Source organism: Euleptes europaea, chromosome 3, assembly GCF_029931775.1.
Source record: "Euleptes europaea isolate rEulEur1 chromosome 3, rEulEur1.hap1, whole genome shotgun sequence".
NCBI lineage: Eukaryota > Metazoa > Chordata > Lepidosauria > Squamata > Sphaerodactylidae > Euleptes > Euleptes europaea.
Genome location: NC_079314.1, coordinates 116,625,468 through 116,638,453, shown reverse-complemented (window position 1 = coordinate 116,638,453; position 12,986 = coordinate 116,625,468). Strand labels below are relative to the sequence as shown.

The following is a 12,986-nucleotide window of genomic DNA, read 5'->3' as shown; positions in this document are numbered from 1 at the left end:
CTTTTTGCCTTCTTCTGGGCATGAGTAGGGATCTCTGGGGGTGTCGGGGTGGGAGTGGTAGTTGTGGATTTTCTGCATTGTGCAGGGGGTTGGTCTAGATGACCCTGGTGGTGCCTTTCAACTATGATTCTACTTCATTCCATGAGATCGGTTCAAAAGCCTGGCATATGCGACCCTTCCACGGCTCGGCTCATACACAGGCTTGCCACTTCTGTCTCTCATTGGCTCAGAGGGGGATAATTGCCACTTTAGTCTGACTGCCTCTGCTGTTAATTAAACCCAATTGCCAGAGCCGGCTTGGTTTAGGTTTGCCCTCGACTTGAATTCCGAGCCCAGTTCCACAGGCTCGAACGTAATTGTTCCAGCCCAAGCGTGCTTTAAATTGGGACAAATGCCCAGCTTTCTTAGCTGGTTGGGAGGGGAGGAAATTGCTGGAGGAAATCGATAGCAAACTCAAGGGGGAATTTTTGGCTAACTTCTGCTGCTTTCCAATATTAATAAAAATATAATCCTTCATGGAAAATTAAGGCTGCTGCTTGAGAAGAGAGAATTGGATCTTTACAACGTGGACGCCGTCCAACGTGGTGCCTACTTCTGCATAAATACGAAGGCAACGAATCTTCTTGACAGAGTTCTGCTTGGTGTTCTCGCAATTAAAGCTTTGTTGAGCTAGCTTGACGGTTCTTTTAGCTTTAGGTTACAATTTTTTTTCCTCGAGTGGTTATTTGAACATTGTACAACCTGGAATAGTACAGAAAAGTTGAGAGTTTGGTTCGCCATTGCCTGAGCTGTGAGAACTGTATGTGGCCCAGGGTCATGCAGCAGGCTTCCTGTGGAGGAGTGGGGAATCGAACCCAATTCTCCAGATTAGAGTCTGCTGCTCCTAACCATTACACCACACTGGCTCTTTATGTGTTCACTGCAAAGTAAATGCTATGGGGCTTACTACCAGGAAACTCTACGTAGCATTACAGCTATATTGTTAAACAGTTTTTGTTTTTTACGTACGCTGCTTAGTTTATACAAATACAGAAAACCTTTAATGACATAAATACAGTGTTTCTACTTAAAATTCCTAAACAGTAGGAAGCAAAAGCTAAAATATATCTACATCCAGTGCTGCATGTAAAGTGCAGGGTACCATTTCGTGCGGCATGCTTAGCGAGGTTACAAGGAATCTAGCTACCGCCCAAGTTACATGCAGGTTGCCATCGTTTAGTAGATATCGTACAAGCCCTGCGTCAGTTTGAGCTCGGCTGCTGATTAAGAGGGGTACTATATATTTCTCTCTGGCCGAGGTATGAAGTTCGCAGTGCAGGAGGATGGGGACAACTGATTCTGGTTGTTTTTTGTCACATGAACAAAGTCTCTCCTCATAGGGGATGTTTGTGTACCTGCCTTTTGTAACTGCAGATGGTAAGAGGTTTAGACAGGACAACATAAACTCTTGTCTTAGAGGGGGGGAGATAGCTTAGTTTATACAGTGGTGGGAAGTGCTGCCTGTCAAGCTGCAGCTGACCTATGGTGACCCCGCAGGATTTTCACAGCAATAGGTGGTTTGCTGTTGCTTTCTTCTACATAGCAACCCTGGGATTCCTTGATGGTTCCCCATCCAAGTACTAAACCAGGGCCAACCCATCTTAGTTTCTGATATCTGGTCAGATTACGGTAGCCTGGGCAATCCAGGTCAGGGCGAGCATCAAGTACCCTACAAGATAACAGCTGTGATTGTCAGTTGGTGGTGGAAAGTGCCATCAAGTCACAGCTGACTTACGATGATCCCACAGTTTTCAAGGCAAGAGATGTTCAAAGGTGATTGGTCATTGTCAGCCTATGGATAGCAACCTTGGACTTCCTTAAATTGTGGAGCTCCCTGCCCCAGGATGTGGTGATGGCTGCCAACTTGGACTGCTTTAAGAGGGGAGTGGACGTGTTCATGGAGGAGAGGGCTATTCATGGCTACTAGTCAAATGAATACTTCTCGTGATGCATACCTAATTCCAGGATCAGAGGAGCATGCCTATTCTATTAGGTGCTGTGGAACACAGGCAGGATGGTGCTGCTGGAGTCGTCTTGCTTGTGGGCTTCCTAGAGGCACCTGGTTGGCCACTGTGGGAACAGACTGCTAGACTTGATGGGCCTTTGTCTGATCCAACATGGCTTCTCGTATGTTCTTAGGGGTTTCCCATCCAAATACTAACCAGGGCCGACCCTGCTTAGCTTCTGAGATCTGACGAGATCGGGCTAGCCTAGGCTATCCAGGTCAGAGATTAGTTTATATAATAATTCAGAAGGATGATGATTAATAATAAAGCATATTAAAATAATTAATAAAACCCATATTTTAAAATACAATTAATAAGAATAATCACTAGTAATAAGTAACTGCATATTAAAATTATGAAAATAAATAATGATCAGTAAAGAATACGGTATATTAAAATTAATACCAAGCGACAATGCATATTAAAATAACGCAAGAATGAATAGTAGCTATGCACACTAAAATATTAGTAGCAATTAATCATATGCGTTACAAAAGAGGAATGTTCACTAAAGCTTAATAACAATACACGATAAAATAGTAGTACCGTAAACAATCCATATTAAAATGACCCAAGATAAGAATAATGAATGATGCGCACTGAAACAAATATACTGATAATGCCAGTCAATAATTCCAGAGGGTAGGCATTTTGGTCTGCAGTGGAAGAGTTAGCTTCAAGTCCAGTAGTTGCTTAAACACCAACAAGATTTTGGGGGGTAGGGGCTTCTGAGAATAAAAGCTCCCTTCAACAGGCAGGCGTAGAACTGGAGATCTCTGGATCATTTTATCCTAGTCAGGTGGGAGAGGTGTTCCTGTCTGACAAGGGGAGCTTGGACTCTCAAGAGTTCATACCCTATAAATCTTGTTGGTCTCTAAAGTGCTACTGGACTCGAATCTTGCTCTTCGGTTGCAGAAAGGGTTGGTAACCTCCAGATACTAGCTGGAGATTTCCTGCTATTACAACTGATCTCCAGCTGATAGAGATTAGTTCCCCTGGAAGAAGAAGAGTTGGTTTTTATATGCCGACTTTCTCTACCACTTAAGGCAGAATCAAACTGGCTTACAATCACCTTCCCCTCCCCACAACAGATACCCTGCGAGGTAGGTGGGACTGAGAGAGTGTGACTAGTCCAAAGTCACCCAGCTGGCTTCGTTTGTGGGAGTGGGGAAACAAATCCAGATCACCAGATTAGCCTCCACCGCTCATGTGGAGGAGTGGGGACTCAAACCCGGTACTCCAGATCAGAGTCCACCGCTCCAAATCACCGCTCTTAATCACTACACCATGCTGGCTCTCCTGGAGAAAATGGCCACTTTGGAAGGTGCTCTATGGTATTGAAGTTCCTCCCTTCCTCAAACCCACCCTCGTCAGGCTCCACCCCAAAAATATCCAGGTATTTTCCAACCCGGGGCTGGCCACCCTAATTGTAGACCAACATGGCTACCCATCTGAAACTGTTTTCACCAGGGGAACTGATCTCTGTCATCTAGAGAAGACTTGTAATTCTGGGAGTTCTCCAATCCACCATCAGGTTGGCAACCCATGTTGCAAGTCATGGGCCTGCTAAAGCCCTAGTCTAATTGTACCTTTGCATCCTGACTTCCTTCTTTACAACACCCCTCCTGCCTTCTGACTGGGATATAAGGACTCAGGAATCTCCATTCCTGCTAGTATCTGATGAAGGGAGCTTTAACACTGAAAAGCTCATACCCTGAAAATCTTGTTGTCATCTGGAGCTCCTGGACTCCAACCCCACTGCACGTTAAAATAATACAAGCATGAGAGCCAAGTGTGGTGTAGTGGTTAGGAGCTATTGATCATGGACTTGGGGGGAGTGGCCGCAGGCGGCCAAGTGGGCATATAAGCAGGGATCCGATCACAGTAGAATCATAGAGTTGGAAGGGACCACCAGGGTCATCTAGTCCAACCCCCTGCCCAATGCAGGAAATTAACTACCTCCCCCCACCATGCAGGATCCCACAATCAAAGCACTCCCGACAGATGGCCATCCAGCCTCTGCTAAGTGCTTACAGACCAACTGTTTAATTATCTGCTCTAGTATTTTACCTGGTACTGATGTCAGGCTGACTGGGCGATAATTGTTTGAGATTTCTCCCTCCCTCCTTTTAAAGATGGGGACCACATTTGCCCTCCTCCAGTCTGCTGGAACTTCTCCTGTTCTCCATGAATTCTCAAAGATTATTGCCAGTGGTTCTGAAATCAGTTCAGCCAGTTCTTTTAACACCCTTGGATGCAGTTCGTTCGGCCCTGGAGACTTGAATTCATTGAGAGTAGCCAGGTATTCCCGTACTATCTCAGTGTCTATACTATGCTGTAATTCCCCTATTGCGTCCTCTGCTCCATTACACCCAGGTTGAGCACTATTCCCCTTTTGGGAGAAGACTGATACAAAAAAGGAGTTAAGTAATTCTGCCTTTTCTGCCTCCCCTGTTAATAACTCACCGTCCTCTCCACACAATGACCTGATCATTACCTTGATCTTCCTTTTGTTACTGACATAACCAAAAAATACTTTGTTGTTTTTAACTTCCCTGGCTAGCCAGAGCTCATTCTGCACTTTAGCCTTCCTGACTTTCTCCCTACATGTGCTGGCTACTTGTTTGAATTCCTCTTTGTTGATTTCTCCCTTTTTCCACTTCTTGTACATGCCCTTCTTAAATCCTATCTCAACCAAACGTTCTCTAGACATCCACCCTGGTTTCTTCAAACCTCTACTTTTTTTTTCTCCTCGTGGGAATTGATTGAAATTGTGCCTTCAATATCTCCCTTTTTAGAATTTCCCATCCTTCATGTACTCCCTTCTCATTCAATATTCTCACCCACGGGATCACACCCAGTAGTTCCCTAAATTTATTGAAACCAGCTTTCTTAAAGTCTAGAATACATGTTTGACTATTTCTTGCTTCTCCTTTCTGCTGTATAACAAACTCCAGGAGAACATGGTCACTCCCACCCAAAGATCCCACTCCTATCCCATAAACCAAGTCATCATTATTGGTTAAGATCAGATCCAAAATGGCTGTTCCCCTTGTCGCTTCTTCCACTTTTTGGACTATGAAGTTGTCTGCAAGGGAAGTGAGGAATTTGTCGGGCCTTGTTGTTGTGGCAGAGTTAGCATTCCAACAGATGTCAGGATAATTGAAATCTCCCGTTACTACTACATCTTTCTTTTTTGAATGTTTGGACATCTGTTCCAGGAAAGCATCATCTAACTCTTCAGTCTGGCTTGGGGGTCTTTAATATACCCCCACAATAACATCACTATTTTTCTCCCCCTTAATTTTTACCCAGATGGTTTCAAGCTGGGTTCCAGCGTTTAAGTCCTGGATCTCCTTGCAGGTGTAATCATCCATAACATATAATGCTACTCCTCCCCCCTTCCGATTTGGTCTATTTCTCTGAAATAGGTTATAACTTTCAATTAATACATTCCAATCATGAGACTCGTCCCACCAGATTTCCGTAATGCCTATTATATCGTATTTGCTTTGTACCGTATATACTCGCGTATAAGCCGAGTTTTTCAGCCCAAAAAAAGGGCTGAAAAAAGGCAACTCGGCTTATACGCGGGTCAATACGGTAGGGTAGGGGAGGGGGGAGGAGGGAAGAGGGAAACTTACCACTGCAGCCATCCTTCGCTGCCGGCCGGCTCGCCTTCCCGTGGCCTGGGAGTGACCAGCGGGGCCTGCCTGGGAGCAGGCAGGCCTCGCGGCCGCCCCCCCCCACACCCCGCCGCCTCCGCCGCCCCCCCCCCCCGCCGCCGGCCCACTCGCCTGGGAGCGGCCAGCGGGGCGGGCCGGTGGCGGGGGGGGGGCGGCGGCGAGGCCTGCCTGCTCCCAGGCAGGCCCCGCTGGCCGCTCCCAGGCGAGCGGGCCGGCGGGGGGGGGGCGGGGGGGCGGCGAGGCCTGCCTGCTCCCAGGCAGGCCTCGCCACCGCCCCCGCCGCCTCCCCGCTCGCCTTCCTGCTCGCCTTCCTGCAGCCTGGGAGCGGCTAGCGGGGCCTGCCTGCTCCCAGGCAGGCCTCGCCGCCGCCCCCGCCGCCCCCCCCCCCGCCGCCGGCCCACTCGCCTGGAAGCGGCCAGCGGGGCCTGCCTGGGAGCAGGCAGGCCTCGCCGCCGCCCCCCCCGCCCCCCCGCCGCCGCGGCGGCAAGCGGGGCCTGCCTGGGAGCAGGCAGGCCTCGCCGCCCCCCCGCCCCCCCCCGCCGCCGGCCCGCTCGCCTGGGAGCGGCCAGCGCGGCCTGCCTGGGAGCAGGCAGGCCTCGCCGCCTCCCCCCCCCCGCCACCGCCGCGGCCAGCGCGGCCTGCCTGGGAGCAGGCAGGCCTCGCCGCCCCCCCCGCCCCCCCCGCCGCCGGCCCGCTCGCCTGGGAGCGGCCAGCGGTGCCTGCCTGGGAGCAGGCAGGCCTCGCCGCCGCCCCCCCCCGCCACCGGCCCGCTCGCCTGGGAGCGGCCAGCGGGGCCTGCCAGGGAGCAGGCAGGCCTCGCCGCCGCCCCCGCCCCCCCCCGCTCGGCTTATACGCGGGTGCCTAATTTTTCCCCATTTTTGGGGAGAAATTAGGCACCTCGGTTTATACGCGGGTCGGCTTATACACGGGTATATACGGTACTATTAAAAGTTCTAGTTCATCTTGCTTATTTCCCATGCTCTGTTCATTAGTGTAGAGACACCATAGACCACAGGTCCTTCTTCTTGGCAGCCTATTTAAGATTGTTTCCCTCCCATTATTAAGTTTTTGAAAGGTCTTTCCTTATGTATGTGCTACTCTCTCCAGATCGTTCATATCTATATTTGCAGTTATTGTCCTCACTTGAGAATTTAAATTGACGTCTCGCTCCCCCGGAAGATTTAGTTTAAAGCCCTCCTTATCAGGCTTGCAAGGCTGTGGCCAAACACATTTTTACCCCCCCCCTTTGTGAGGTGCAAGCCATCTCCAGACAGAAGAGCATTATCCAGGAAGCGTAAGCCATGGTCCAAAAAACCAAACCTTTCCTGGCGACACCATCGACGCAGCCACTCATTTGTTTCCAGAATTTTTCGTTCTCTTCCCAATCCGTGGCCTACTACAGGAAGAACCGACAAAAACACAAAATGTGCTCCCAATTCCTTCACCTTTTTACCCAAAGCTGTAGAGTCCCTTTTAATACTTTCTGGGCTGTGCTGGGCAGTATCGTTTGTTCCCACATGAATATTATCCCAGGAAGGGATAATGATCTGTGGGTCTAACAACTCTATCCAGACTTTCCGTCACATCCTGGATGCCGCTCTTCTGGCAGACAACACACCTCTCGAGACAACAAGTCCGGTCGACACACTTTACCCTCTACCCCTCTCAGTAGGGAATCCCCAATAGCCAACACTCGCCTATTCCTACATTGGGGAGCAGAAGTTTGAATCCTGTCCTCCACAGGGACCTGAGAGACCAAAGAGGACTGGGCGCTGACCCTTTGTTCCAATGATCCAGGCTCAGCATCTATAGGGAGGTTTTGAAACCGATTGCTAAGCAGTAGTTAGTTCCGTTCTTGTTCTCTCAATAAAGCAGTTGTTGTGGAACTCCGTCTCCGACGGAGTAATAATAATAATAAAGCAGAAGTGTTACGAATGCATGTCTGTATGTGTAATTGAATCAAGGGAAAACAAGCACCCTGTGGATCTTGGAGTTCCCCAGGGCTCCTGAACTGTATGTTCCCATTGGCTACTTGTTTTCCCTTGATTCAATTGCACATACAGACATGCATACATAACACTTCTGCTTCTTTTATTATTATTATTATTATTATTACTATTTACAAAGTCAAGGTGAAGCGGCTAATCTGGTGACTGGATTTGTTTCCCCAGTCCTCCACACAAAGCCAGCTGGGTGACCCTGGGCAAGTCGCAGCTCTGTTAAGAGCTCTCTCAGCCTCACCTACCTCAGAGTGTCTGTTGTGGGGAGGGGAAGGCGATTGTAGAGCCGGTTTGAGTCTCCCTTAAGTGGTAGAGAAAGCTGCAATATAAAAACCAACTCTTTAATATGCTCCAGCTATTTGTTAAGTAATTTCTGGGCTTTCAAACGCTATATTTTTAATGTGTAACAGTTAGAAAGTTTGAATGATTTTCATATTTTTATAATCACTTTTTTAGACATACTATATCGCATTTGATCAGTATTTAGGCTTGTTATATGTCACTGTACTCGACCAAGTATGTTTCTCAACTGAAATTGTCATATTGTTTTTGTATACCAAATGGTTTACCCTTCCCTTTTTTCCTTTTTGTATCCCTTTAATTATAAAAAATAAACCTTTAAAAAACAAACAAACAAACAAAAACCAACTCTTCTGCTTCTTTTATTTTTATTATTATTACTGTTAACAAAGTCAAGGTGAAGAGGCTAATCTGGTGAACTGGCTTTGTCTCCCCACTCCTCTGCATGAAGCCAGCTGGGTGACCTTGGGCTGGTCACAGCTTCCTTAGAGCTCTCTCAGCCCCACCTACCTCACTGGGTGTCTGTTGTGGGAAGGTAATTCACAGTGGGTAGCCATGTTAGTCTGTCTGCAGTAGTAGAAAAGGGCAAGAGTCCAGTAGCACCTTAAAGACTAACAAAAAATACCAGAAAATATTTTTGTTAGTCTTTAAGGTGTTACTGGACTCTTGCCCTTTTCTACTGTTGTGGGAAGGGGAAAGGAAGGTGATTGTAAGCTAGTTTGATTGTGGGATCCTGCATGGTGGGGGGAAGGTTGGGGTCACTGAGCATGTGGGGGGAGGAGGTAGTTGTGAATTTCCTGCATTGTGCAGGGGGTTGGACTAGATGACCCTGGTGGTCCCTTCCAACTCTATGAGTCTATGTTCCATCATAAAATGACCATTTGTCAAAATCAGTATACATCTAGCATTAAAAAACTCTCCTTCTCATATGACAAGCTGATAATACCATCTAGACCCTGTAATGTCAAATACACTGATGCATATTTATGGTCACAGTTCTGCATTGTGAATTTCCTGCATTGTGCAGGGGGTTGGACTAGATGACCCTGGTGGTCCCTTCCAACTCTATGAGTCTATGTTCCATCATAAATGACCATTTGTTAAAATCAGTATACATCTAGCATTAAAAAACTCTCCTTCTCATATGACAAGCTGATAATACCATCTAGACCCTGTAATGTCAAATACACTGATGCATATTGATGGTCACAGTTCTGCATTGTGAATTTCCTGCATTGTGCAGGGGGTTGGACTAGATGACCCTGGTGGTCCCTTCCAACTCTGTGAGTCTATGTTCCATCATAAAATGACCATTTGTCAAAATCAGTATACATCTAGCATTAAAAAACTCTCCTTCTCATATGACAAGCTGATAATACCATCTAGACCCTGTAATGTCAAATACACTGATGCATATTGATGGTCACAGTCCTGCATTGTGCAGGGGGTTGGACTAGATGACCCTGGTGGTCCCTTCCAACTCTGTGATTCCATGATTCTCCCTTAAGTGGCAGAGAAAGTCGAGCATGTAAGAACAACAACAACGATGCATATTGAAATTAAATACAAAATCTTCATCATGGACGCGTCGTCAATAATGCAACGGCTAAGGACGGACGAGGAGGGCGCTGCCCAAGCTCAGCATCGCCACGCGCGCTGGGCGCCGCCGCCTCCCTCCTCCCTCTGATGCCTAGGTAGTCGATGCCGGAGCAATCGATGGGCGGGGCCTGCGCCGCCGCCGCCGCGAGCGCCTCCCATCGACGCGCTCTGGGCTCGGCCGGCGCGGCCTGTTGGGCTGCCCGCGCGACCCCAAGATGGCGGCGCTGGCGGCGGCGGCCGAGGCGGCTGCGGCGTGAGGGGCCCGCGGCCTCGCCTCGCCTCGCCTGGCCTCCCCGCCCGGGCCATGGCCGCCGGCTGGGCCCCGCCGGGCGGCGCGCCGCAGTGAGGCGAGGATGTGCGAGAGCTACTCGCGCTGGCTGCTGCGCGTGTCGGTGGCGCAGGTGTGCCAGGCGCTGGGCTGGGACTCGGTGCAGGCCTCCGCCTGCGACCTCCTCACCGACGTCCTCCAGCGCTACCTGCACGGCCTGGGCCGCGGCTGCCGGCGCTACTGCGAGCTCTGTGAGTAGCAGTGGGGGGAGGAGGAGGAGGAGGAGGAGCGCGGCGTTGCCGGAGGGACGGGAGAGGGGCGGGCCAGGTGGTTGTCATGGTGACGGGGGGAAGGAGAGCCCCCTTCAGTTATCAGGGTTGGGGAGAGGGAACGGCGGGGTGGTTGTCGTGGCAACACGGTCGATGGCAAGGAGACCTACGCGGTTGTAATGAAGCTGCGGATGGTGGGGGAGTAGGTTCTAGTGGTTGTCATGGCAACACAATAGATGGCAGAGAGACCTACGCGGTTGTAATGGGGGTGTGCATGGTGGGGGGAGTAGTGCCTCGTGGTTGTCGTGGCAACACGGTCGATGGCAAGGAGAGGAAATACCAAGACCACGGTCACACAGCCCGGATAACCTACAAGAACCAATGAGACCTACGCGGTTATAAGGGGGCTGCGGATGGTGGGGGAGTAGTTTCTAGTGGTTGTCATGGCAACACGGTAGATGGCAGAGAGACCTGCGCAGTTATAATGGGGCCATGGATGGGGGAGTAGTGCCTCGTGGTTGTCGTGGCAACACGGTCGATGGCAAGGTGACCTACGCGGTTATAAGGGGGCTGCGGATGGTGGGGGAGTAGTTTCTAGTGGTTGTCATGGCAACACGGTAGATGGCAGAGAGACCTGCGCAGTTATAATGGGGCCATGGATGGGGGAGTAGTGCCTCGTGGTTGTCGTGGCAACACGGTCGATGGCAAGGAGACCTATGTGGTTATAAGGGAGCTGCGGATGGTGGGGGAGTAGGTTCTAGTGGTTGTCATGGCAACACAATAGATGGCAGAGAGACCTGCGCAGTTATAATGGGGCCATGGATGGGGGAGTAGTGCCTCGTGGTTGTCGTGGCAACACGGTCGATGGCAAGGAGACCTATGTGGTTATAAGGGAGCTGCGGATGGTGGGGGAGTAGGTTCTAGTGGTTGTCATGGCAACACAATAGATGGCAGAGAGACCTGCGCAGTTATAATGGGGCCATGGATGGGGGAGTAGTGCTTCGTGGTTGTCATGGCAACACGGTCGATGGCAAGGAGACCTATGTGGTTATAAGGGAGCTGCGGATGGTGGGGGAGTAGGTTCTAGTGGTTGCCATGGCAACACAGTAGATGGCAGAGAGACCTGCGCAGTTATAATGGGGCCATGGATGGGGGAGTAGTGCCTCGTGGTTGTCGTGGCAACACGGTCGATGGCAAGGAGACCTACGCGGTTATAAGGGGGCTGCGGATGGTGGGGGAGTAGTGCCTCGTGGTTGTCGTGGCAACACGGTCGATGGCAAGGAGACCTACGCGGTTATAATGGGGCTGCGGATGGTGGGGGAGTAGTTTCTAGTGGTTGTCATGGCAACACGGTCAATGGCATTGAGACCTACATGGTTATGATGGGGCACTGGATGGTGGGGGAGTAGTTTCTAGTGGTTATCATGGCAACACGGTAGATGGCAGAGAGACCTGCGCAGTTATTTTGGGGCCATGGATGGGGGTGTAGTGCCTCGTGGTTGTCGTGGCAACACGGTAGATGGCAGTGAGACCCACATTGTTATAAGGGGGCTGTGCATGGTGGGGGAGTAGTGCCTCGTGGTTGTTGTGGCAACACGGTTGATGGCAAGGAGACCTACGCGGTTATAATGGGGCTGTGGATGGTGGGGGAGTAGTTTCTAGTGGTTGTCATGGCAACACGTCGATGGCATTGAGACCTACCTGGTTATGATGGGGCACTGGATGGTGGGGGAGTAGTCTATGAAATCTTCTTATGAGGGTACCTCTAAATGTTAGAGCGAGGAAGCCTTGACTCCCTTTCTTGCCCCTTCAGAACAACTAATTGGTCACAACCAAACAGAACATGAGCCTGGTTGGACCAGGGGCCTGATGCAGCAGGGTGCCTCTTACGTTCTTAGTCGAAGGAAGAACCGTGGGATTGCAATGGGATAGAGGATGGCTGTATGGTTGTCATGGGGATGAGACAGAGAGGAAGGGGTGCAAGAACTGTATGGATGGGTGGTGGCGTGGTGCAGAACCATGCAGTTATCATGGCAACAAAAATGGGCAGGAGAGCCATGGAGTTGTCCTGGTGATGAGAAGAAGAAGGGTTGACATTGCTGACATTCTCTACCACTTAAGGAAGAATCAAACCGGGTTACAGTCACCTTCCCCTCCCCACAACAGATACCCTGTGAGATAGGTGGGGCTGAGAGAGTTTGGAGCGAACTGTGACTAGCCCAAGGTCACCCAGCTGGCTTCATATGGAGGAGTGGGGAAACCAACCTGGTTCACCAGATTAGTGTCCACTGCTCATGGGGAGGAGTGGAGAATCAAACCCGGTTCTCCATATTAGAGTCCACTGCTCCAAACCACTGCTCTTAACCACTACACCACGCTGAGGCAGTGGGTGGGTAGCAGGAAAACCATGTATATGATGTGGCAACAAGGTAGGCAGGACACAGAACCGGGGGGGCTGTCATGGGGACAGGGTTGATAGGAAGGAAAGGCATGGGTTTGTAATAGGGTACTGAATGGGCTGAAGAGTAGAAGAAGAAGCCTATGGTCGTTGCAGGGACAGGGTACATATGAAGATAAAAGTAGCATTGCTGGATTAGGTCAGTGCTCTCTCTTGTCCAGCATGGTTTTTTTCAGTAGTGGCCAGAAATATGCCACCAGGAAGCCCACGACCTAGGCCCGCTGGCAACAAGTTTAACTGGATAGATGTGGGAAATGGGTGTCATGAGGTCATGATGGGGATGGGGCAGTGAAATGGGAGGAGGAGAGCCTCATGGCTGGCATGGTGATGGGGGAGCTGGGAAGGCGAGCTGTGGGGTTGT

General features: G+C 50.2%; 1 protein-coding gene across 1 annotated transcript in view; it reads left to right on the top strand.

The window, feature by feature from the left end:
• The first annotated feature begins 9,923 nt into the window (after positions 1 to 9,923).
• Positions 9,924 to 12,986, top strand: part of TAF3 (TATA-box binding protein associated factor 3) — a 150,833-nt gene continuing 147,770 nt past the window's right edge. The window contains exon 1 of the mRNA XM_056847706.1: positions 9,924 to 10,149. Within this exon, the coding sequence (XP_056703684.1) occupies positions 9,984 to 10,149 (166 nt within the window). The 5' untranslated portion in view covers positions 9,924 to 9,983. The remainder of the gene's footprint in view (positions 10,150 to 12,986) is intronic.